This window comes from Bubalus kerabau, chromosome 18 (genome assembly GCF_029407905.1).
Source record: "Bubalus kerabau isolate K-KA32 ecotype Philippines breed swamp buffalo chromosome 18, PCC_UOA_SB_1v2, whole genome shotgun sequence".
NCBI lineage: Eukaryota > Metazoa > Chordata > Mammalia > Artiodactyla > Bovidae > Bubalus > Bubalus kerabau.
The window spans coordinates 1,197,851-1,225,433 of record NC_073641.1 but is presented as its reverse complement, the minus strand read 5'-3'; the positions used below and the strand labels follow the sequence as shown (position 1 = coordinate 1,225,433).

General features: G+C 41.3%; 1 protein-coding gene across 1 annotated transcript in view; it reads right to left on the bottom strand.

Moving 5' to 3' along the window:
* Positions 1–10,409: 10,409 nt before the first annotated feature.
* Positions 10,410–27,583, bottom strand: part of LOC129632990 (liprin-alpha-1-like) — a 97,824-nt gene continuing 80,650 nt past the window's right edge. The window contains exon 2 of the mRNA XM_055554751.1: positions 10,410–10,557. Within this exon, the coding sequence (XP_055410726.1) occupies positions 10,453–10,557 (105 nt within the window). The 3' untranslated portion in view covers positions 10,410–10,452. The remainder of the gene's footprint in view (positions 10,558–27,583) is intronic.

Here is a 27,583-nt window from a genome sequence, read left to right as displayed (position 1 = left end):
CTGAGGGAACATATTTGTGGCTTGTTTCCATGATAGTTCAGAGCTCCCTATCCTGCCTGCCTAAAAGAGATCAGCCCTGGGATTTCTTTGGAAGGAATGATGCTAAAGCTGAAACTCCAGTACTTTGGCCACCTCATGCGAAGAGCTGACTCATTGGAAAAGACTCTGATGCTGGGAGGGATTGGGGGCAGGAGGAGAAGGGGATGACAGAGGATGAGATGGCTGGATGGCATCACTGACTCGATGGACATGAGTCTGAGTGAACTCCGGGAGTTGGTGATGGACAGGGAGGCCTGGTGTGCTGCGATTCATGGGGTCGCAAAAAGTCGCACACGACTGAGCGACTGATCTGATCTGATCTGATCGGATGTGTTAGGTACTATGTTACCTGCTGGCCCTACAAAGATGAATAAGGACCTCAATAGCAAGTTCTGCTTTCAAAAGCAAATGTCCTGCAGTAGGACCTGAACTAAAAAATGAGGACGAGTTCGTACCCAATACAATGGCTATTATTCCAAAACAAAAACCCAGAAAATAACTAGTGTTGGTGAGGATACAGAGATACTGGAACCCTTGTGCATCGCTAGCAAAAATGTAGAATGGAGCAGCTGCTATACAAAACAGTTCGGAGGGTCCTCACAAAATTAAACAGAATTATCATGCTATCCTAAAATTTCACTTCTGAGAATAACCAAAAAAAATTTAAAGCAATGTCTGGAACAAATATTTATACATCTGTATTCACAGCAGCTATATTCGTAATAGCCAAAAAGTGGAAGGAACTCAAGTGTCTGATGCATGAATGATTAAACTAAACGTTGGGCATAAATATGCAATGAAATATTATTCAGTCTTAAAAAGGAAGGAAATTCTGACACTTGTTACGACGTGCATGAATCTTGAGGACACTGGACAAAGTGAAATAAGCCAATCACAAAAGGACAAATATTTTATGATTTCACTTAGATGAGGTACTGGAGTAGTCAAATTCAGAGAGAAAGAAAAAAAGTAGAATGGTGGTTGCCAAAGATTGAGGGGAGGGGAGAACAGGGAATTAGTGTTTAATAGGTACAGTGTTTCAGTTTCAGAAGCTGAAAAAGTAAAGGATAGTGGTAATGACATACCAAGGTGACTGTACTTAATGCCACTGAACTGCACACTTAAAAATGACTGGAATGGGGGAATTCCTTGGTGGTTTCACGGTTAGGACTCTGAACTTTCACTGCCGGGGACTGGGTTGAATCCCTGGCTGAAGAATTAAGATCCCACAAACTGTATGGCATGCCAAAAAACAAACAAGAAAAGATTCAAATGGTAAATTTTATGTTATATATATTTTGTGTACATGCATGCTAAGTCACTTCAGTCATGTCCAACTCTTTGCAACACTATGGATTGTAGCCTGTCACACTCCACTGTCCATTGGATTCTCCAGGCAAGAATACTGGATTGGGAAGCCATGCCCTCCCTCGAGGGGATCGCCCCGACCCTAGGCTCGAACCCACATCTCCTGCATTGGCAGGCAGTTGCTTTACCACTAGTGCAACATGTATATTTTGCCACAATTAAAAAAAAATTCTGAGGAATATTATCTATAAGTGCTACTATGAAATAGCCAGGATATATTGTTAAGTAAAAAAAAAACAAGGTAGAGAAAACAAACAGTATGACACTATACCAAAAGAGCGTGGAAGAATATATAGCTATACACAGATATTGTATAGACATTTTCTACAATTACTATAACTTTTAATGGAAGGATAAACAAAAAGCTTTAAAAAAAACCAACTACCCCCAAGGGAAGGAAAGAATAAGGTTAGGATTCAGCTGGTAAAGAATCCAGCTGCAGACTCGGGTTCAATTCCTGGGTCGGGAAGATCCCTTGGAGAAAGGATAGGCTATCCACTCCAGTATTCATGGCCTTCCCTGGTGGCTCAGATGGTAAATAATTTGCCTGAAATTCGGGAGACCTGAGTTCAATCCCTGGGTTGGGAAGATCCCCTGAAGGAGGGCATGACTACCCACTCCAGTATTCTTGCCTGCAGAATCCCCACGGACACAGGAGCCTAACAGGCTCCAGTCCAGTGGGTCTCAAAGAGTCAGACTCAAATGAGTGACTAAGCACAAACACAGTCCAGAAACTAGACTCCTCTCAATGTACCTTGTCATAGATCTCAAGTTTTTAAACATGATTATAAAATAAATTTAAACAAAAAAAATTTTTAAGTCGTTCCTCAAAATCAAAATGAAAAACAAACCTACACTGTATATTGAGTTAAACCAAACAGAGGAGTGCTTAACTCTGAAACACAGCAATCTGACTGCACATCCTTGGTGAAATGCATCCTAAGGACATAAGAAATACAAAGAAACCTTACAGTGCTTTCAGTAATGATACTGATATTATGCTGAAATTATGTCATGTCTGTATATCATAAGGTTTCGGTATGAGAAGAAACAAAAATTCTAAAATTTTAAATAAAAACTCTCCAATAATATTTCATTACAAGTTATCAGTATAAACTCATGCTGAACTTTCTTTTTTTAAAAAAGTATTTCCTAGCTCCATCTTTGAAGAGACCTATAAATTCCTAACCTAGGATCAATAAGCATAGCACCCAGAGAGCAGTCTGTAAACGTCCGTGACAATTCCTTCCAACTCAAAGGAACCAGCGCTCACAAAAGAAACTGATAATTCAAGTTCTGAGGCAGAATTTTATGAAATGAGGTTGGATCATACCAGAAAGCAAGGAAGCAATCAGAAACCACTAGGGTAGTATCAAAAACACTTAGGAGCTATCTTGAAGAGGTGCTCACTGCCAAAAGCAGAACAGACTGAGCCACAACAAAATAATAACGGCAATGGACTGAAACCCATAAAATATGATAAAAATCCATGACTTCATAATGATACTTGAAAGGAGAATGATGATATTTGAAAGGAGAAAGATCTCATTAGTCACTTTTGAAAGATTCTTATGAATCAATTTATTATCCTAAAAACTAACAAAGGAGAACAGCTGCATATTTACTGTCTTTTTTATATAAACTGAACACAAGAGTAACTCAACAGTCCAATAATCAAAATGAGGAAGTTTCTGTTTATAAAGTATTCTAGCTGAGAAACGAAGAATGACAGAGTATCACCATTTTACAAACCCCTAATAAAATTCTAGACCTAGGGAAAGATCGACGGCTGCTAAAATTATACAGAGTAACAAGCAGATATTACAGGGCCTTGGAACTATTCTTTCAAAACAAAAACAGACAGAGGAACATGGTCAAAAGCATCACAGGGATGCAAACAGCAAAATGAAGTCTGAGACAATCTGCGGGGCAAGTGTGTTACGAGAAAAAAGGAAGATGGGAAACGGAAGGAGAAACTATAAATTAAGAGGCATATCAGTTCAGTTCAGTAGCTCAGTCATGTCCAACTCTTCGTGATCCCATGCACCGCAGCACGCCAGGCCTCGCTGCCCATCACCAACTCCCAGAGTCTACCCAAATCCATGTCGATCGAGTCAATGATGTCATCCAACCATCTCATCCTTTGCCGATCCCTTCTCCTCCTGCCCTCAATCTGTCCCAGCACCAGGGTCTTTTCCAATGAGTCAGCTCTTCGCATCAGGTGGCCAAAGTATTGGAGTTTCAACTTCAACATCAGTCCGTCCAATCAACACCTAGGACTGATCTCCGTTAGAATGGACTGGTTGCATCTCCTTGCAGTCCAAGGGACTCTCAAGAGTCTTCTCCAACACCACAGTTCAAAAGCATCAATTCTTCAGCGCTCAGCTTTCTTTAGAGGCCAACTCTCACATCTATACATGACCACTGGAAAAACCACAGCCTTCACTAGACGGACCTTTGTTAGCAAAGTAATGTCTCTGCTTTTTAATATGCTGTCTAGGTTGGTCATAACTTTCCTTCCAAGGAGTAAGCATCTTTTAATTTCATGGCAGCAATCACTATCTGTAGTGATTCTGGAGCCCCCATAAATAAAGTCAGCCACTGTTTCCACTGTGTCCCCATCTCTCTGCCATGAAGTGATGGGACCGGATGCCATGATCTTCGTTTTCTACATGTTGACCTTTAAGCCAACTTTTGCACTCTCCTCTTTCACGTTCATCAAGAGGCTCTTTAATTCTTCTTCACGTTCTGCCATAAGGGTGGTGTCATCTGCATATCTGAGGTTATTGATATTTCTCCCGGCAATCTTGATTGCAGCTTGTGCTTCTTCCAGCCCAGCGTTTCTCATGATGTACTCTGCATAGAAGTTAAATAAGCAGGGTAACAATATACAGCCTTGACATACTCCTTTTCCTATTTGGAACCAGTCTGTTGTTCCATGTCTAGTTCTTCCTGACCTGCATACAGGTTTCTCAAGCGGAAGGTGAGGTGGTCTGGTATTCCCATCCCTTTCAGAATTTTCCACAGTTTATTGTGATCCACACAGCCAAAGGCTTTAGCATAGTCAATAAAGCAGAAATAGATGTTTTGCTGGAACTCTCTTGCATTTTCCATGATCCAGCGGATGTTGGCCATTTGATCTCTGGTTCTTCTGCCTTGTCTAAAACCAGCTTGAACATCTGGAAGTTCTCTTTCCACGTATTGCTGAAGCCTGGCTTGGAGAATTTTAAGCATTACTTAATTGCCAACATCCGCTGGATCATGGAAAAAGCAAGACAGTTCCAGAAAAACATCTATTTCTCCTTTATTGACGATGCCAACGCCTTTGACTGTGTCGACCACAATAAACTGTGGAAAATTCTCAAAGAGATGGGAATACCAGACCACCTGACCTGCCTCTTGAGAAATCTGTATGCAGGTCAGGAAGCAACAGTTAGAACTGGACATGGAACAACAGACTGGTTCCAAATAGGAAAAGGAGTACGTCAAGGCTGTATATTGTCACCCTGCTTATTTAACTTCTATGCAGAGTACATCATGAGAATCGTTGGGCTGGAAGAAGTACAAGCTGCAATCAAGATTGCCGGGAGAAATAGCAATAACCTCAGATATGCAGATGACACCACCCTTATGGCAGAAAAGTGAAGAAGAACTAAAAAGCCTCTTGATGAAAGTAAAAGAGGAGAGTGAAAAAGTTGGCTTAAAGCTCAACATTCGGAAAACAAAGATCATGGCATCCGGTCCCATCACTTCATGGCAGAGAGATGGGGACATGGTGGAAACAGTGTCAGACTTTATTTTTCTGGGCTCCAAAATCACTGCAGATGGTGACTGCAGCCATGAAATTAAAAAACGCTTACTCCGTGGAAGGAAAGTTATGACTAACCTAGATAGCATATTCAAAAGCAGAAATATTACTTTGCCAACAAAGGTCCGTCTATTCAAGGCTATGGTTTTCCCAGTGGTCATGTATGGATGTGAGAGTTGGACTGTGAAGAAAGCTGAGCGCTGAAGAATTGAAGCTTTTGAACTGTGGTGTTGGAGAAGACTCTTGAGAGTCCCTTGGACTGCAAGGAGATGCAACCAGCCCATCCTAAAGGAGATCAGTCCCGGGTGTTCAATGGAGGGACTGATGCTGAAGCTGAAACTCCAATATTTTGGCCAACTCATGCGAAGAGTTGACTCATTGGAAAAGACTCTGATGCTGGGAGGGATTGGGGGCTGGAGGGGAAGGGGACGACAGAGGATGAGATGGCTGGATGGCATCACCGACTCGATGAACATGAGTTTGAGTGAACTCCGGGAGTTGGTGATGGACAGAGAGGCCTGGCGTGCTGCGATTCATGGGGTTGCAGAGTCAGATGCGACTGAGTGACTGAACTGAACTGAACTGAACTGGAGTGTGAGATGAGTGCAATTGTGCGGTAGTCTGAGCATTCTTTGCCTTTGTCTTTCTTTGGGATTGGAATGAAAACTGACCTTTTCTGGTCCTGTGGCCACTGCTGAGAGTTCCATATTTGCTGGCATATCGAGTGCTGCACTTTCACAGCGTCATCTTTTAGGATTTGAAATAGCTCAACTGGAATTCCATCACCTCCACTAGCTTTGTTTGTAGTGATGCTTCCGAAGGCCCACTTGACTTGACATTCCAGGATGCCTGGCTCTAGGTGAGTGATCACACCATCGTGATTACCTGGGTCGTGAAGATCTTTTTTGGACAGTTCTGTGTATTCTTGCCACCTCTTAGTATCCTCTGCTTCTGTTAGGTCCCTACTATTTCTGTCCTTTATTGAGCCCATCTTTGCATGAAATGTTCCCTTGGTATCTCTAATTTTCTTGAAGAGATCGCTCGTCTTTCCCATTCTATTGTTTTCCTCTATCTCTTTGCACTGATCGCTGAGGAAGGCTTTCTGATCTCTCTTTGCTATTGTTTGGAACTCTGCATTCAAATGAGGATATCTGTCCTTTACTCCTTTGCTTTTCCTTCCCATCTTTTCACAGCTATTTGTAAGGCCTCCTCAGACAGCCATTTTGCTTTTTTGCATTTCTATTTTTTGGGGATGGTCTTGATTCCTGTCTCCTGTACAACGTCAATTGTACATTGGAGACAACTGTACTGTACCGTGTACTTGGCAATTGAGACAGTTCAAAATGGTGTGCCAAACTCAGGAATGAGCAATCTTGTTTCTATCAAAAGCCACAATACTCGGGGAAAAGACAGACATCAAGTTAAGAACTTCAGAAAAATTTAATGTGTGTGTTTGTGTATAAATGCACGTTTTGTAAAGAGAAATAAACATACTAACATACTAACAAGGATCTTTTCTCCAATTTAATAAATGGACATTCACCCCATTTATTTGAACATGTTCCAATTTCAATCGAAGTACTGAGGAGGAATTCTCTATACCCAATGAAAGAACACCCAACTTGTTGATTGTGAACAATAATAAGCAAATTTGAAATAACCCAAATTCTGCAATTTCTCTCCTGGCATCCTTAGCTCAATACCATGTATTATTTCATTCGAAGCACTCATTTTGATTTCACCAAACATCAATACAGGAATGAACCCAAGGCAGGCTTGAAGCCTGGGTCTGCTGAAAGATGCTTTACCTAGGAAATGTCTTTCGACTCATCCAGTCCCACAAAGAACACTCAAGAATGTGCTGGGGTTACCTGCTCCAATTATTTGCTCCCACTAAAAGCTGGCAAGCTGATCCAAAGTTCCTGGATCAGAGACAGGACGGTGTCATCAGCAGACAAGTCCTTGTAAGGACCTAAGAATCCTTACTTCTATTTGCAAGTGTGCTGTGTTGATTGCTGAATTTCCATATCCTTTGCTATTACAGAAACTTTACACTCTCAGACTGTCAGGAGACTCTGTCAGTGGCATCACTGGCCTGATATGACAACCAAGCCAACTATCCCCGACATCACTTCATATCACCAGAGCTTTCTCTTACACATCTAGGTGCTCTCCCTAGAATGAGTGAAATTCAAAAAGATGCAGTCTCACTGCCAGCAAAATGTCTAGCCTATATGGGCATGTTTGAAGAGAGGACAGAGACAGCTCACCATGCCACCACCATTATGAAAGCCCCAGGAGCCCACAATGAGAGATGCAAATTCATATGAAACAAATACATCGTCTTTCTAGTACTTTCTCTCTAGGGTCACTTAGAAATGAAATCTGGAATAGAATGAACACTTCTGGACCATCTATTCTGCATCATGCATTGTGCTAGCTGCTTAAATCTCTCACTTAATCCTAATAGCCATTCAAAGTATTTTTGTTATTAGTGCCTTTTCACAAATGATTTTCACAAAGATGTTGAAGTGAAGTGAAGTGACTCAGTCGTGTCTGACTCTTTGCGACCCCATGGACTGTAGCCTACCAGGCTCCTCCGTCCATGGGCTTTTCCAGGCAAGAGGACTGGAGTGGGTTTCCTTCTCCAGATCACAGAGATGTTAGGTGACTTAATTTCAAAGCCAGAGGGATGGTATGGGGAGGGAGGAGGGTTCAGGATGGGGAACACATGTATACCTGTGGTGGATTCATTTTGATATTTGGCAAAACTAATACAATTATGTACAGTTTAAAAATAAAATAAAATTTAAAAAAAAAATAAAAAATAAACTAAAAAAAAAAAGTTCAAAGTCTGAAAGCTACTACGTGAAAGAGGCAAAAGTTAAACCCAAATCAGTATATAAATCTTTATGACTTCTTTCTTACAACTCTATTTGCTTTCCAAAGGGATTATACTGACTTAAAATGATACCAGAACCAAAGATCGTCCTCCTGCATTTTTTTGGTGAGAGAACTGGGTAGTTTTAACACCCAACAGGGACTACCATGCAAGGAACCAAATTCCTATATTAAACCAATACCCACAGTCTATACCAAATCTCTCCTTACCAGTTAGACTGTGTGTAGTCAGTGGAAGAGCAGAAATATTTTATTCAACCTCTACAATATTTTCAAGTATTTGGACTATACAAGTTGCCCTCTACGTTTCAAAATCTATCAATAATCATCTTTCTACAAAATTTCCCAGATTTATGCTAGTTTACTTGGAAGTATTAAATCTTTGAATTTTACAATAAAATGAAGATTCCAAAACAAGTAGTATTCGATTTGCTGAAAGCACTGTAACAAAGGATTAAAGACTAAAATTAAGACAACAACAACAACAACTTTAAATTCTAGGTACTATGTAGCTACATTAATATTAGAATATGAGAAAACGGTAAAAGCTATCACTTTCACAGAACTTACTCCAGAAGTACTGTGCCAAATACTTTATAAATGCTTCATTTTGTATAAACGCTTCATTTTGTAGCTTCCAAAGTGTTAACTCTATTTTACAAGCAAAGTGACAATGGTAAGAAAGCCCAAGTAACTTGACCAAAGTAATACAGATAGAAAGTGGTAGCTGCTGCTGCAGTTTATACACTTCCAAAGCTTTTACCTCTTGTCATCACAGTTTACTGCCCCCTAATTCCTATCTGGTAAACATACCTTTGTCCACAATTCTAAAACCACTGTTGAAACACATACAAAATTATTTAAACCTATTATTAACTGTATCCATTAATTTGTCATAGCTTCTAAAGTAAGATAATTAAAAAGTGCCTAAAGATGGTAACAACAACCCTGTATGCGAGACAGCAAAAGAGACACAGATGTATAGAACAGTTTTTTTGGACTCTGTGGGAGAGGGAGGGGGGGATGATTTGGGAAAATGGCATGAAAACATGCATAATATCATATAAGAAACGAATCGCCAGTCCGGGTTCGATGCGGGATACAGGAAGCTTGGGGCTGGTGCACTGGGATGACCCAGAGGGATGGTATGGGAAGGCAGGTGGGAGGGGGCTTCAGGATGGGGAACACGTGTATACCCGTGATGGATGCATGTTGATGTATGGCAAAACCAATACAATATTGTAAAGTAACAAAAAATAATAATAATAAAAATAAATAAATAAATAAAAGTGCCTAAAGAATTATCATTAGAAAAATTCAAGTAAGGCAACCGATTTTCAGGACGTATTGAGAGGTCAACAACAGATAATTCACACAACAAAACCTCTATCACTGCTTGGGAGTTACTGTTCTTAAATTGATGTAAAGATAGTAAGACCAGGATACCATCTTAAGTATTTAAGACAATGTAAATACTGTAAACCCACCAGCCTAAAGGCTGAACCAAAGCACCCATTTTCAAAATCATGTTACCTTCAATATTTACTAAGTGAATTATGAATAGTATTATTATAGTCTGCTCCTTAAAGTCTTATTATCAAATAACAGAAAAGATGTAACCATAACTTGGACAATTTAAACTTCTGAAAAGCTATTACTTCCCCAGTTCCAATGTTTCAAAGTTCTTCATAAAAGAATAATATCTGAAAACTAAGATAAGTAACATCCCCCAAACATGAAATCGTCAATCTATCAGAGTCTGAGCGTAAATACATAACTTTTTAATGTACAAGATGCAGTTAAAAATAACATGTTAGTTGTTCCTGTTGTTTATCAAACACATTCATTAGACTGATTAAAAGGGCAATACAAGAATAATTTTCTACAATATGCCAAATAATAGATGAAGTCTTACCTCCATTGCTGAAACTACCATCTGTTGGTCATAGTGATTCAGAAGATTGGGCATGGAGGCAGTGTTATAAGGCAAATCCTGGCACACCCTCAAGGTAATAGGCTCAAAGAAAATAAACTGTGCCTACCTGTATGGCCCACAAACATAGTCAAGGGCCACAGTTAAAAGATGATCCAACTCATAGCCACGCTTTCTCGATTGAATGGGATTCGGATGATCAGGCCTACTCAAGATGTATTTTAGATCTTTGTACACCTACAGGTCTCAGCTTGAAAGTACTTCTTCTATCTTACTGTTAAGTTCTTCAAACAGAATTACTCTGCACCGTCAGAGGTTTGTTAGCTTGGTCTCACAAAAGGCATTTGGTTTTGGTTTCACAATATGGGAAAATGACATCATCTTGCCTCTTCTTTTCATTTTCTTACATCGGGTACCATGTGGCCAACGTGTCAAGTTGATCAACCACATTCCCAAACAACAGATTCCATCTTAGGAGAAGAGCTATTTCTTCCTTTGACTGAAATATCTGAAAAATAATTGAAAAAAAAATGGGTGAAATTAGCAATTTCCTCTTAAAATATTACAAGCTTGATATTAAAACTTTGATTAGCTCAGTAAAGTTGCAGGATACAAAATCACTATACAAAAATCAGTTGCGTTTCTACACACTAACAATCAGCTACTAGAAAGAGAAATTTTAAAATACTGCCTTTGGGACTTTCTGGTGGTCCAGTGATTAAAACTGCACACATCCACTGATGAGCTCCAGTGCACTCCCTGATGGAGAACTAAAATTCCAAGCGCCAGGCGTGTGGCTAACAACAAGAACAACGATCACAAACTTTGACTGCCTTACAGATAAAATACATGGATATTTCAGAAAAGATACGACAGTTTCTCTACCTTCTCATTCTTGCTATAGATATACAAGAGAATCCATAAACAGCATTTAAAGGAAAGCACTATTTCCTCCCTCAGTTGTTTATATAACATATAGTTTAATTTCCCATCTACAGTGGTAGTTTTTCATTTGTCACAAGACATAATTGATCCATTTTGAAAACCTTGCATGCTGCTGTCCTAAATTTTATTTAAATATCTGCCACACTTAATAACAAGTTATTTAAATGTTATTATATACGTTTTAATCATTACATGATTCAGCAGATGGTATCTGTGAAAGGTGTAAACTCTAAAGATATGGATTGAAGCCTCTTTCCAACTATGTGAATCACTTAACTTCTCTGAGCTCAGAATTTTCCTTTCTAAAAACTGCACCTCCCTGTCAAAGATGTATGAGTGAATTATAAAATAATGCCCTCTATAAAAGGTAAAGCAACATCAAACTTTAGGTCGTTTTATTACTGAATGACAGCAGATACAAAGACTTACTTCTATCAACCAATACTGAACTGGCAAACAGAAGATTCTAAAAGTAGCATCAGGACATTTTCCCAACAATGCTTCATCCTTTTAGATAGTACAAAAATTCAGTACATAGATGGAGAAAACGTTTGACCAACAAATGCCTCATTATACACAGTCAGGCTGCAGAGAAGAGTCAACTCTAGAAAGTTACAGCATGGAATAGGAATGATTTCCAGTTAAGAGTTTCTACCAAGTTTCAGAGTTGGATTTGACACTGCCTTTCCTGGGGGCTTCCCTGGTGGCTCAGACAGTAAAGAATCTGCCTGCAATGCTAGAGACATGGGTTCGATCCCTGGGTTGGGAAGATTCCCTGGAGGAGGAAATGGCAACCCACTCCAGTATTCTTGCCTGGAGAATGCCATGGACAGAGGAGCCTGGCAGGCTACAGTCCGTGGGGTCGCGGAGAGTTGGATGCAACTTTCACATTCACTTTTTTTCTAGGGACAAAAATATGCATCTCTTTTGGGGCTGGAAGGGTAAGTAGAGTGGAAGGCAGGATTGGTAGGAAAAAAGCATATTCTAAAACTATCATACTTCCATTTGGTTTTGTAATGATGTTAAGTCTGCTTTTACTTTATTTTTGCTTCACAGATGTCAAATATTTCTGTTTGAAGTACACAACCTCAGCTGGGAAAACATGAGAAAGTCAGGTTCAGAAATTCTCAGAGACCCAGGTTAACAGGACAACTCAAATAGATATTAGGGCCTGTGACAGAGAACTTGAACCGTCTTGGCTAAAGCAGAGAAAGAAACTGTCCTTTGCGCACTACCAATGACAGGGACCTCTGCCTCCCAGGCTTTCATTACTGGGCAGAAAAAACTATTTGGAGAAAGAAAAGCCATGGCTGAATCTTGCCAATTTCTCCCCCAAGCATATGGTCTTGAGTAGAAGAAGAGAAAAGTAAAGTCTACAACCTTAGGAATTAGAGACACCGAAGTCACAAGCAACCTCTGCCCCAAACGTTTCATCTCTCTAATACGGAAATCTCTAAATCAGAAATATTTGTTAAAGCTTCTTGGCCTGCCATTTTCTTTCCTCCTTCAAGCTGGGCCCAGAAATGTGATGTCTGGCTATGGAAAAGAGATATTAAACACAGTCATGTATATTTAAGCTTAATTATCATGCAGCACGGTACCAATTATGCATATTATTACATGTGTCAAATAAGCCCTGAAAGCTTTATTTGGCTACAGTACCAAACATCCATAGAAGTTCCATTTTTGTAGTTTGCTCCTTATGCAGCATGTTCATCTGCTTGCAACTTAAAAAAAATTAAAGGGGACATTGCTCCCTACTGAATGTGTGTATAACAATGAGAATTTCAAATTTTTCATTTAGACTATTATTCAAGCTGTATGGGTTCTAAATTTACGGTTCAAAGAAGATGACCACACAAAACTTGAGGCAGAAACAAGGTAATATTGAGTTTTTTAAACTAGATGAGAAACCCCCTTATACTTCTGTCTACTCTATTTTACTTGTTTTTCCCTCAGTTATTCCTTTTGCCTCATTTACAAACAATGCTTCTCACAGACTTACAAAAGTGCTTTCCTTTATGCACTTTAACATTCAAATTTCCATATATCCAAACATTTTTGTAAAATTATTGTTAGCCTGGGATAGGATAAAACCTTAATACATTAAGACTGTAGTTTACGATTATTAAGATAAATAAGAAAAAACAGTAGAATGCCATGAGACAAGAAGAAAAATAGGAACAGTAAAAACATTAAGGAATTCATATTTCTTCCAAATTAGAGGTTCCCTCATTTTAATGTGCAGTAGATTCATAGCAACCCCACGGGTCTAAGAAATCCAAACCTCTGGAAAATGAATGATATACATGCATTCTAATGATTATCTCTGTACTGTTACAAGTGATCTATAAGTTATATTTTGAGAAATGCTATCCTAAAATAGAATAACTTAAAACAGTACAGAATATTTGCACATAATTATGTGCTTAGCAAAAGTAATATATAAAATGAATTTTTTTTAAAGCAGATAAAGAATACTACCTTAATAGAAAAATCGAAAAAGGACATAAATTTACAAATGGCCAACAAACATATGAAAAGATACTCAACTTTACTAATAAAAACATACAAACATGATATTTAACATTTTTGCCAATCAGATGAGCAAAGTAAGAATAACAGAACACAGTATAGGAGAGGGTGCAGAAAAAGGAATATATTCAACATTCCAACACATGGAAGTACTTTTTTTTTTTTTTTTTGGCTGTCCCACACGGCTTGCAGAATCTTAGTTCCCCAAACAAGGACTGAACCCGGGCTAGAGTAGTGGAGTGTCTAACCACTAGACCGCCAGGAAATTCTCCATTTTCAAATACTACTGGAGGAAAAGCAAAGTAGTTGGTATTTCAAAAAAATAGCTATGGACATCAAAAGCCCTTAAAATGTATATAATTTGATTCAGCAGACCCATTCTACAATTTATGCTAAGAAAGTAAACACAAGTACACATGATGTATAACTGAAATGTTAGTACAAAAACCCAGAGACAATCTGAAAGTCTGCCAATATGGAATTGGTTAAACTAAGGTACAACCAACCCATAACACACTCACTAAAAATGATGAGCAGGATCTGTATATACTGACTTCAAACGACAGTAACACTATAAAAACTGAAAAATAAAATTTTAAATGGTTTACAAAACAGCATATAGTCTCCCACTTCTGTCAAAAATATACATACACGGGACAGAATAAAACTACCTGAACTGTTTAAAAATACAATATTATAGGGACTTCCCTGGCAATCCAGTGATTAGGACTCCACACTTCTACGTCAGGGAGCTCGAAGTTCATCACTGGTCAGGGAATTAAGGTCCCACAAGCTGCACAGCGTGGTCAAAAAACAAAAACAAAACAAAAAAGTAGTAAAGTATTATAAATGCTGCAATGTTATTTTAAAGTCTGTCGCATGTTATTTATGTATGGGAACATTAAGTGCTAAATCTATGAATGTGTGCTGACAATACTACTACTTGAATCAACGATTTACTGGCTGTTGATTAAATAACAAGCCAAGGGACACAAAAATACCCTCCTACAGGCAGCAAGAAAAGCGCCTTCTCAAGAGGGTCTTAGAAGCCCGGGCAGAAAAGTGAATTCAGAGGGCCTCTGTGCTCCAAAGAAATAGCCTGATAGAGAGAGAAAAAGAAAGACATGGGGATCAGAGCTCTGATGGAGCAAAGGTGTTTTAATTAACATGGTGTGGGCATATAGACTGTCTTACAAGGTAGTTTTTCTCAGCAAAGATAAAGATTAAAATTCCAGACTTACAAAACATAGGTGATCCATATTAAAGAGAGAGAGAGTTGTAAACAATCACTTTTACCATATGGTTCACAAGAAGGAAGAGGGTACTTACCTCCGTATAGAAAATCTAGTGAAGGAAATGCCTGGATTTCTCAGCCCCCGGGAGACACTTGAGTCTTTAGGAATTAGTAAGGAACAGAGAATTTCTGACAGATCCAAAACAGCACACAGGAAGCCTCCTGTTAAATGCTTCCTGAAAACTAATTACCTTATTTTCCTGACATTTCAAAGCATTTGGGGGGAGGGGGGTAGAGGAGGAACCTCTTATTTCACTAAATAAAAGGCAACACTGTAAGAAGAACTGCATCTTAATTATCTTTTATTTTCAGCGACATCCTTGCAAGCCTGCCCACTTAAACTTTTACATCACTTTCCTATCTTATTACCTCTATGTTGTGGTTTGGTACTTCAAACAAACACTTTTTTTTTCCCCTTCTTCTTATGGAGTAAAAAGATGGTATTGATTTGCTTAAAAGTACCGATGAGGGGGAAAAAAAGGATGGAGGGAAATCATTATCTTGAGGAGTAAATGGTTCTTAATAACAGAACTACGGATTTATCCATCCCTTTGACTGTTAGCATGCCACTAAAGGCTAAAAGAAGGCTCAAGAGGGAGGTTAACATCCCCCTCGTCAAGTGTTTGTTTCCTTGCTCCTGCGGTATTGGCTTTGCCAAGTAACCCAATTCCCGTACATAAACGTTACAGGTCTCTCCAAACTACTTCTATAAAATAAGATATTGTTTGACCAATCTTATCGAGCAGTCATTTATTTCTATAGCTGCTGGTCTGCTCTGCTGCTCTGTCTGCCTACATTCAGAAGGGAACAAAAATTCAAAATTTCATTTATTCTGGGCCCAGAACCAGACCTTTTGTCCTTCCTAGATATTTTGCAACTTCGAGTTGACTCCTCTGCCTAAATTAGTGGCATATGCTTTTGTTCTTTTAAGAAAGAAAGAAAGAAAAAACCACCCCTTATTCTCTTATTGAGGAAGGCAACTAATTCTGAAAAAGGCCTCTAGGAAGATGTTAAAATGTCTTGAAATGTTTAACAGAACCTTATTTCAGAGGCTATGGATGAACCTCCCCGAGGTACCCCAGGGCAAACACACGGAGCGTCCAAGGGGGCAGAGGGGAAAGCCTCGAGGAGGCATATGCAGACTTTGCAAAACTGATGGGAGGGAGGAGAGGGGACAACTTTCAGGACTAGAAACAGGAAGCAGTCCAGATGCTGCGATGCCGCCCGCACCCCCGCACCCAGCCCTCCGTGCATCGTCCTCCCGGCAAGCAGCTGCGTGCTCCACCCACAGCCCCCAGTGGCCTGGGAGCGCCACACGCCCCTGCGGCGCAGACCGAGCCCCAGGGCTGGGCCGAGGGCAGCGTGCAGGGAGCGCGGGCCACACTCGAACAGGTTGCTCGGCGCAGATTCAGGACCGAGAGGGTTAATCCAGTCTGCGCGCACAGTCCGCCCAGCCCCAAACTCGGGCTCCCCCGCCGGCCCGCCACCCACCCCGAGAAAGCCCGGAGACACCCCTCCACAGCACAGCGCCCAAGGCTTTTGTTTTGTCGGAGACGAGAATAACGATCCTTGAGGAGGAGGTGCCACAGCTGCTCGTGGCTCTTCGGCACAGGCTTAGACCGAGGAGCGGGCAGCCGCCGCGGCACCTCCTCAGTCCCCACTCCCAAGTCCTTTTCCCGCTGAGCAGGACGGGAAGGGGCCTGCACGACCCGGGGCTCACCTCACACATCGGGGCCGGGCTCCCGTGGGGCTGCGGCGCCGGCCGGGGGCGGCCGCAGGTCCCTCAGGTAAACAGAGCCAGCGAAGACCACCAGCGTGCGCCTCCGAGCGACCGAGAGCTTTCGCGATGGCCGCGGCACATGCGCACGCACGTACGGCGCAGGCGCGCTGCGCACACTCGGCCGAGCGCTCCTAGTTTGAGACCGGCTTCTGGATACCCGTCTGCAGGTTTCGTTGCTCTTGACCTCGCGCCGAGGCTGATGCCCGGCCCTGTCCTGCTCCGGCGGAGTCGTTCCGCGCTCTGGAAGCTTTTCTTAAATGCCCTCAGTCCCCTTTGCAAAGCTCTCCCTCCCTTCCCTGCTGAGACAGTGCAGCGACTCGCATCACTCAAGCCTGGAACGCTATTATTGAGAGACCACCAAAACCTGTTTGAGAACCAGCGTGCCCCCTGGGAATCCGGGGATTGGAATTGATTAAGAGGCGGGTGCTGAGAGTGGTACTGGGTGCAGATAGAGGTAGTCAGCTTTCATATTGCAGAGCTCCAGGCTGAAGCAGCAGAGCAGAAACCCTCTTTACCAACACCCACTTTAGTGAGCAGGTGGGGCTTGAGGTTATTGGTGACATGCCCCATCTTCTGTTCTTTGAGAAATGTTTCTTCTCTCTTTTTCTTCGTAAGTGATTTTATTTTTTTCTACCTAAGCTATTTCAGAACTTAAAGATTCCTTAGAAATCATCTAAACCTAACCTCTCATTATTCAGACGTGGAAAAGAATGGTCCAGAAAGGTTAAAAAGACTTAGCCAAAGCCAGGCAGCGTTTTAAGGGCTGAGTCTGGATTCACTCATTCCAAGCCAAAGCTGTTACCTTTGCCTCTATCATTTTACCTACCTTCCTTTCTCTTCCTTTCCCTCCCTTTTCAACCTAGACTTCACAGGCATCATTTTGTTCTATGGTAGCACACAGGACTTAAAGAAATACTTTGATCTTGTAGCATAGTATGACTGTACTTAAGGTTCTTCAACTGTACACTTGGTTAAAATGGTGTATTTTAGTATGATCTTCTGTCTGAATCTTTGCCACCCCATGTTAGGAGACTGACCAAAAACAGCTATATAATCTGTGGTTTGTCCAAACCCTTGGGACACATCTCTGTGGCCTCTTTAATTATAGGCAACTATTTTATACAAAGAAAAGTGGAAGTGTTAGTCCCTCAGTCGTGTCCGACTCTTTGTGAGTGATCCAATGGACTGTAGCCCACCAGGTTCCTCTATCCATGGACTTCTCCAGGCAAGAATACTGAAGTGGGTTGCCATTCCCTTCTCCAGGGGATCTTCCCGACCCAGGGATGGAACCCAGGTCTCCTGCATTGCAGCCAGATTCTTTACTGTTTGAGCCACCAGTGAAACAATCTGTTTTGAAGATGCTCCCTAAATGACAATAAATACTGAGCTTAGACAGTCATAAATATCGTTTAATGTCAGAAGATGAGCTATGCGAATTGCACCATAAAGGGGATCTGAAATGACATTTTCAATTTCGTTAATAAATACTAATGCAGTAATACTTTCTAAAAAAAAATAACATTGATCCATAGGCTGATTCTTATCAAGTCATTGTGTGTTGTGGAGCCAACACTGCCTCTACTGAAGGTGAGTGAAGCAGCTAAGAGCATTTATGAAAAGCAGTATAGACCTGCTTCGGGTACTTCTAGATCCCTTGTACCTTCAGATCCTCTAGAGATGTGCTGCTCTCGCATTTTTATGCAATTTACACATGGTCTTGTGAAAACTGTCAGGCATAGAACATATCTTGGCTCCTAGTGGGAGGTGGGAATGATGTAGAAATTATCGTTGAATGTATCAACATGATCACATCTCAGAAATAGACCACTGAGTGAAAGAAGCGAACTACAAAGTATGTAAATTATGATAGCTCTTTAAAACAGTCACACTGTTTACAAGGCCAAACATGTATATATAATAAGCAAAAAAAGTGGACAAGTAGGCAGCACACTAAATTTTATGACAGTGGATGCTTCTAGGCAGGCAGGGTGGGAAATGAGATCTGGGCAGCATGTAAAACAGGCTTCAACTCTTAATCACACACATGAAGCAAAATGTTAACATTTTAAAAAAATCTCTGCAGGGAGAAAAGGGTGTTTCTTAGGTAAGTCTGTAAACTTTTCTTTATGGTTGAAATGTTTCCTTTAAAAATAATGTTGAGGGGCTTCCCTGGTGGTCCAGTAACTAAGATTCCACCCTCCCAATGCAGAGGACCTAGGTTTAATCCCTGGTCTGGGAACTAGTGAAAGACAGGGAAGCCTGGAGTGCTGCAATTGATGGGGTTTCAGAGTCACACACGACTTAGCGACTGAAGAACAACTGGGAACTAGATTCCACAAACTGCAACTAAAGATCCAAGATCTTGTGTGCTGCAACTAAGATCCAGTGCAGCCAAATAAATATTTTTAAAAGGAATTAAAAAAAAATTAAATGAAAGTAATGTTAAATTTTCAAGGACATTGAGCCAATGTGCTCACCGTGAACACAATGTGAATGGTGGTGTTCACTGGGGGATCAGCAGTCACACTGATGAAGGGCTGAACAAGGAGAGGTCCAGAGGATGCTAGTTAAGAGGATCAATGAAAGGGACCTTATTTTCAGGGATAAAAATATTCAGATCTAACAGGGATAAAGTGTCGGGCTCTCTTTAATCCCATCTTTCTTTCATTCAATGTTATAACCACCAATAGAAAGTCTTTAGGGCTTCCCTGGTCGCTCAGGAACTTCACCGAGACCCAACACTCTCCCAGGGAGTTGTTAAAACTGGTCTCTTTCTGGATGAACCCATTTTGAAACCATCCATGTTAACCGGTAATACATGGTAATTCAGTATTGCATCTACTTACCTCCCCCAGGCCTCCACCCCTGCAAAAGTCTTTGTTTATTCATTTTACGTACAACCTGATCATAAAACATACAACCATACTTAAAACCACTGGGATGGAATTCAGACACCATAAGTTTCAGTTTGGCCACTTACTGAGCCTTTGTCAACTCTAAAGAAAGCAGCAACCTCTATGAGCTTTACTTTTCATTTTTTTTTAAACGGGAGATATACGAATGCTGCCTATTTCAAAACAATGAAACAATATAAACATAGGGTTTACATTTATTTACCTTGGAAGAGAGTACATTTTTATGTATTTTAGAGAACGTGAGATAATGAGAAAAGTCTTCTTTTTTGAATTTGGTTAGCTGCTGCCCATAAGAACTGTTTTACACTTCCCAGATGTCCCTTCTGAAATGTTGTTTTTCTCCAGCATTAGTTTATAGTTCTATACCAGTAGTTATTTCTACATTGTACTTTCAAATCCTCCTCATTAGATTTCTTTTTTTTTATTCTTGCATTCTCACTCTGCCTCTCATTACATGGTAGATGCTTCATAAATTTCATTAATGAAATTAGACCAGATTGAAAAATTCCCCAAATTTGGAGTTATCCTTATTCAGGCATGCCATCTGCTGGTTCCCTGGTGTATCTGTTAGTCGGCCTGAATTCCTTAATCCAATCAAGTACAATTCATGTGGAAGCATTGCTGAGTTTGTGTGTTGGGCAATTTTCCCACGTTCTTTCACTTCCTGTGTGCAGGTGCTATTCTTTCATTGAACCTCTCCAGAATTGTTTTTCCTGCAACCTTCTTTTACCTGTTGGCCACTCTAAAAACCCGGAGAAACGGAGTTTACGTTTCAGAACCCCGGTGTGACCAGAACGATATAACTGGGCATGCTCAGTAGGTTGGCCTGATTTGGAACATACTTACAGCTTGAAAGGGGGCATTTAATGCTGTTTGTTTCAGGATTGGCTGCATATTCGTCCTGGCACTCTATTGAGAGATGGCAGCCTTTCCCACCCTCTGGGCCCTCCCACTTTTCCATTTTGTCCCCGTGCCCAAATTTGGAGCCAGCCCTCCAGGATCTCCCAGCCAATCAAGAGACCACACATTGTTGCCTAAGAGACCCCGGATGCCAGCGAAAAGATTTATAGGTAGTGATTGGCCTACTGGAAGGGGTGGGGGCTAGACGGAGTCACAGAAACAGGAGCTATGGCAACACCAGCGCTAGAGGCTTGAGGAGAAAGACTTGAAGAGAAAGCCTTAAAGAGGTGAGAGCAGTGATCGCTGCATGAAAAAGATGGAGACTCTTTTGAGAGCTCTTCTCTCAGGTCCTCCTGGGCTTCTCACGAGGCTTGGCAGTGACCCCGGGAATTACATTTTGCTGTGTATTAGCAGTTAAATGACCAGGTGCATCGTATATATGAAATTAACAACCAACAAATAATTACTTCTGTGCTTATCAAAGCACTAGGTCTTTGCATTGTCTTATAGTTTCTCTTTGTTTCCACCTAGTTGAATATAAGATGAATTCATATTTAAATCTAGATCAGATCAGATCAGATCAGTCGCTCAGTCGTGTGCGACTCTTTGCGACCCCATGAATCGCAGCACGCCAGGCCTCCCTGTCCATCACCAACTCCCGGAGTTCACTGAGACTCACGTCCATCGAGTCAGTGATGCCATCCAGCCATCTCATCCTCTGTCGTCCCCTTCTCCTCTTGCCCCCAATCCCTCCCAGCATCCGAGTCTTTTCCAATGAGTCAACTCTTCGCATGAGGTGGCCAAAGTACTGGAGTTTCAACTTTAGCATCATTCCTTCCAAAGAAATCCCAGGGCTGATCTCCTTCAGAATGGACTGGTTGGATCTCCTTGCAGTCCAAGGGACTCTCAAGAGTCTTCTCCAACACCACAGTTCAAAAGCATCCATTCTTCGGTGCTCAGCCTTCTTCACAGTCCAACTCTCACATCCGTACCCTATTTCCTGATCATTTCCTGGCAATCTCTATTTCCTTCTCTGATGATACTGCAGCGTACAATGGGTGAGCTGTGTGTTAGTGGAGAAACTCAACCGTGTTCTGCTCTGTAAACGTCAAATAAAAACCCGATTATCCTGAGTCTAACCCCAATGTTCGGTTCCTAATGTTGAGTTGTACCTTCTTTGCCACTAGCTTTAATCCTTAAACCACCTCACCTCCACTATTGTGTTCATTCATTCCGCTGATTGAGACAAGGTTTTATTGAGCACCTACTGTGTACTACTGAGTTTAGGATTCAGGTGAGCACATTCAGAAAACCACATTAGCAGAGAAGCACCAGTTTTGTACCACATTCTCTGATCTGAAGTTCAGTGTGTCTGTACAGATAGTGCATGAAGGGAGAGGAAGGAGGATGAACCAAAAAGGTAAATTCATGGTGCACCTAGATCAGCATGCTAAGGATTCTGTAGCCATTACTGAGTCTCTGAAGGTTTTTGAGCTGACAAATGACAAACAGACCTTTAAAAAAAATACTTCCCTGAATAGAGTAGTGGTTAGCCAAAGTTGGGGAGGAGGGAAGTGTGGAGATATTGATCAAAGGGTACAAACCTTCAGTTATAAAAGGAATAAGTTCTAGAGACCTTATGTACAGCATGGTGACTATGTGGTGATGGTGGTGGTAGTTTAGTCGCTAAGTTGTGTCCCACTCTTGCAACCCCATGGACTGTAGCCCACCAGGTTCCTCTGTCCATGGGATTCTCCAGGCAAGAACACTGGAGTGGGTTGCCATTAACTTCTTCAGGGGATCTTCCTGCCCAGGGATCATGGTGACTATAGTTAATAATAATATATTATATACTTGAAATTTACTAGAAGAGTAGATCTCAAGGGTAATCACACACACAGAAGCACACACATGCACACACACGCACACATGCACACACACACAGTAACTATGGGAGGTGATGGATATGTTACATAGTTTGATTGTGGTAAGCATCCCACAATGTGTACATATACTAAAACATCACCTTAAATATATACATTTTTTTTGTTAAAAAAACCCTCTTGTAGTAGACTGTAATCTCCATTACAGGCAAGACTTGTCTTTATACCTGTAATACAGACCTAATAAGTCTTTAGTGAAGTTGTGCAATGGTGACAGTGTGAAGAATGGCTTTGAAGATGGGATTGGAGGTGTGTTACCACTGGAACTTGACCAGAGGACCTAGCCTTGCCTTTAAGCATGACACTAGAAGCACACACTGGGGGTAAGGGCCAGAAGCCCTTTTTCTTCCCCTTCATCCAAAGAAAAATTAAAGGGGAACATGCAAGGACAGCCATTAAGGGGGAAAGAGGTCATAAAAAAACAACAGCCAGGTTTGTATGTAGAAGGAGGGAAGGCAACTTGCTTTGTCTTGTAATTTTTTGGTATGTTGTATGAAAGCGTCTGAGTGGTCTATACTGTGAACCAGTGTGGACATGCAGATATGCACACTGCCCATCTTCTAGAGTGGACAGAGGAAAAAAACTGTAAAAGGATAATGACAAAAACCAGGGCAGGATACCTCCATATGCCTGCTTCAGGAAGACTATTACCAAGAGGGTTCTTTTGCTCAGCCAGGCCCATCTCCTGAAAACCAAACTTTACTCAAATTGATTTGAAAAAAAAAGCCTAATTCAAATGATTTCTAGCTCTGAAGAACCAGGAAGGGAAAAAAAAAAAACAACAGCAAAACCTTAGGGAGGACCTGGAAAAACTACTTTGTCTTAATCAGAAATCGTGCTTAGAATCAGTCAGGTTGTTTTCTACTCAAACTGGGAAAAGAGAGTTTCTGAGCTTACAACAGAAGGTTTTAACCTGGTATAAGCAAAATGTAATGTTAATATGCGGAGAAGGCAATGGCACCCCACTCCAGTACTTTGCCTGGAAAATCCCATGGATGGAGGAGCTTGGTAGGCTTCAGTCCATGGGGTCACTAAGAGTCGGACACGACTGAGTGACTTCCCTTTCACTTTTCACTTTCATGCATTGGAGAAGGAAATGGCAGCCCACTCCAGTGTTCTTGCCTGGAGAATCCCAGGGACGGGGGAGCCTGGTGGCTGCCGTCTGTAGGATCACACAGAGTTGGACACGACTGAAGTGACTTAGCAGCAGCAGCAGCAATGTTAATATGAATTTTTCTAGGGAGAAGATTCATAGTTTTCATCATATCCTCAAAGAGTTTTATAGGCCTGAAAAAAATAAAATAAAAGATGGAAAACAATTGGTTTAAGGAATTCCCTGGCAGTCCAGAGGTTAGGACTCTGTATGTTCATTGCTGAGGACCAGGGTCAATCCCTGGTTGGGGACTAAGATTTTGCAAGCCGAGTGGCTTAGCCTAAACAGATAAATAAAAATTGTTGTGTACACACAACTTCAATCAATTTAAATAGAAGAAACATCAACCATGAATAAATAGCAATAAAAAAGGAAATATGTGATTTTTAACTGAGCAGATCTAGACTCAGTGACCACGCTTTATATATTTGCCTGCTCATGTGTATTTTTATAGCAGCCAATTAATAATACTGTAATGAAATCATTTCTTACATCTTTGCAACTTAGCTGTTAGGAGCTAAGAATGTGAGGGCTCATCTGAACCTCCTTTATTTCCCCTTATTCCAGTGGAGTGGTATCAGCAGGCAACTGCAGGAAGACATTATCTATGGTTTAAAACCCTGAGGCTTTCTCTTCAGCTCTAATTTAAACCTGAGAGGGAATATTACATGTCAAGTGAGAGTCACAAAATTTCAGATCTAGCATTTGGGGGAATCCTCTGTAAGTCCAAAACTAACGGTTAATTAAAAAAAAATTGTTTTTATTTATTTGGCTGTTCCAGGTCTTAGTTGTGGCATGTGGATCCAAATATTGTCCGGGTGAATTCCCTGGTGGTCCAGGGGACCTGGGTTCTATCCCTGGTCAGGGAACTACATCCCACATGCCCTAACAAAGACCTGGCTCAGCCAGATAAATAAATAAAAAGAAATCTTTTTTTAAATTGTCTTATATTTGTTGCTATACTTTTTGGAGCCCTGGGTCAGGCAGGCAAATCCTGTGCAGGCTCCAACTCAGCACCACTGCTTTGGATCTGAAACATACCTTCAGAGAGGAAGAAGGCACAAACAAACAGAAACACTGAAGCTATATACTGAAAAATGCCATCCATCTGCTTTAAATATTTTTTACCTTAAAATATTTTGTTTTGCCCCCTTCAAGGACAGGCTTTGAAGAACTCTGGAAATAACAGGAAGTTCTAAGAAAGTCTGTGGTGATGCTATTTTTTTTTTAAAACTTTTTATTTTGTGTTGGAGTATAACCAATTAACAGTGTTGTGGTAGTTTCACATGAACAAAGAAGGGTCTCACCCATACATATACATGTATCCATTCTCCCCCAGCCAGGCTGCCATTGAGCACAGTTCCCTGTGCTATATCATGGGTCCCTGTTGGTTATCCATTTTAAGTATAGCAGTGTGTACCTGCCCAAGTCAATCCTAAAGGAGATCAGTTCTGAATATTCATTGGAAGGACTGATGCTGAAGCTGAAGCTCCAATTCTTTGGCCCCTTGATGCGAAGAGCCCACGCATTAGAAAAGACCCTGATGCTGGGAAAGATTGAAGGCAGGAGGAGAAGGGGATGCCAGAGGACGAGATGGTTGGATGGCATAACTGACTCAATGGACATGAGTTTGAGTAACCTCCGGGAGATGGGAAAGGACAGGGAAGCCTGGCATGCTGCAGTCCATGGAGTTAGTCGGACATGACTGAGTGACTACTTGCAAAAAGTTTCAAAGCTAGTAAGTTTTAGAGCCAGGATCCAAACTGTGTAATGTAAAAAGTTTTGGTTGCAAACAACAGAAATAGATTCTAGCTAATGTGTGTGTGCTGTGTGCTTAGTCGCTCAGTTGTTTCCAACTCTTTGTCGCCCGCCAGGCTCCTCCGTCCATGGGGATTCTCCAGCCGAGAATGCTGGAGTGGGTTGCCATGCCCTCCTCCAAGGACTCTTCCCAACCCAGGGATCGAATTCAGGTCTCCCGCACTGCAGGCAGATTCCTTACCATCTGAGCCACCAGGGATGCCCCTACAAGAAGGGTCTTCTAGCTAATGTAGGTGAAATTTATTGAAGGCTATCAGGTGGCCCACAAAATGGATAAGAAAGGACATGCATGCATGCTAAGTTGCTTCAGTCGTGTCTGATTCTTTGTGACCCTGTGGACCATAGCCCACCAGGGTCCTCTGCCCCAGGGATTCTCCAGGCAAGAATACTGGAGTGGGCTGCCATGGCCTCCTCCAGGGGATCTTCCTGGCCCAGGGATCAAACCTGCATCTCTTCTGTCTCCAGAATTGGCAGGCAGATTCTTTACCACTAGCACCACCAAGGAAGCCCCTCCAAGAAGAGTCTAAGAACAGCTTAACAGTCTACTCAGAGCATCTATGGTACTTTGAATGATCACCTTGGCTGTAAAGCAAGGATAAGCCAGCATCAGTTACCTGGCCTAGCTTAGTCTTATGACTGGGCAAGGGGAGGCCACCTCGATTAACCAACCCAGCAGACCCTAAACACTGAGGGAAAAGTAATCCCTCATGGAAATTAGAGTGCTTTAATCCAATGAAGACATACATAGGGACTTCCCTGGCTGTCCAATGGTTAGAATTGGATCATAAAGAAGGTTGAGCGTTGAAGAATCGATGCCTTTTAATTGTGGTACTGGAGAAGACCTTTGAGACTCCCTTGGACAGCAAGGAGATCAAATGAGTCCATCCTAAAGGAAATCAACCCTGAATATTCATTGGGAGGACTGATGCTGCAGCTGAAGCTCCAGAACTTTGGCCACCTGATGCAAAGAGCCGACTCCTTGGAAAAGACCCCGATGCTGGCAAAGATTGAAGGCAGGAGGAGAAGGGAGGCAAAAGAGGATGAGATGGTTGGATGGCATCACGAACTCAATGGACATGAGTCTGAGCAAACTTGGAGATAGTGAAGGACAGGGAAGCCTGGTGTACTTCAGTCCATGGAGTTGCAAAGAGCTGGGCGCAACTTAGCGACTGAACAACAGCAGTCATGGTTAAGACTCAACATTTCCAATACAAGGGATGTGAGTTCATCTCCGGTGGGAGAACTGAGATCCCACATGCCGTGAGGCCACAAAAATGAAGGCAGACATATACAGTACTGGGTGTACTGTATATTTTCCCCAGTGTATTTTTCTCAATAAACCCAAATCTGTCCATATATAAATTCTTGGCCTTGTCCATTGTACTATTCTACTTCTTAAACATGGTAGCAAGCTAGAGCCCTTGTTAGCTAGATGTCAGAAAGTTAACAGAGGAAGAAGGAGGTCACAAGGGACAAAATGGAGTAGATCAGATTGCACAGTGATTTTATAAATACTTCTTTCTGACCAATATGGTGTGTTCTTAGCTAAGAGTGATTCTGATTTTTCCCGCTTGGTCCAGTGAAAATCAAACAGAGTTAAACAGACCTGGGTCTGATTCTCTGTTTCACCACCTACTGTCTGTATAACTCTGGGCAAAGCAAAGTGAGCCTCATTTTCTTCATCTGTAAAATAAGCTAAAACCCACCACCTTACCATATTGTTATGGGTTTAACTGAACAAACCTGTTAAGTGCCTGACATATAAAATACTCCCAGTAAATGTCACTCTCCCGCTAGTCCCTGTCCCAGTGTACTGAAAAAGATTATATGGTATTAGTATTTTTAGTATTCTGAAGATTGTATGATTCATTTCTTCTGAAGACATAGTTTTTCTTACAGAAGAATATTCAGTTATTTCATGATGGCATTTCCACCTCCAAAAAACACAAATGGTCCCAAAATGCAGACAAAGATGAGTACCTGGACACCCCTAAACCATCAGCTTTTGAATGACCGGGTGAGTAATAAGAACTATTGTATTAGTTGAAATCATACTTTGAAGGGAAAAAAAGCATTAAAATTTTGGTAATCAAAACATGAACAGGAATTGCTTAGGATTGTATAGTGGATAAAAAAAAAAAACAAAAACAAAAAACAAAATGAAGGATTTCTTCAAAAATTTTAATTGAAAAAAACTGAAATACATTTAGAACAAAAATAAAGAAAACTTTAATTGAGCCCCAGTTACCTG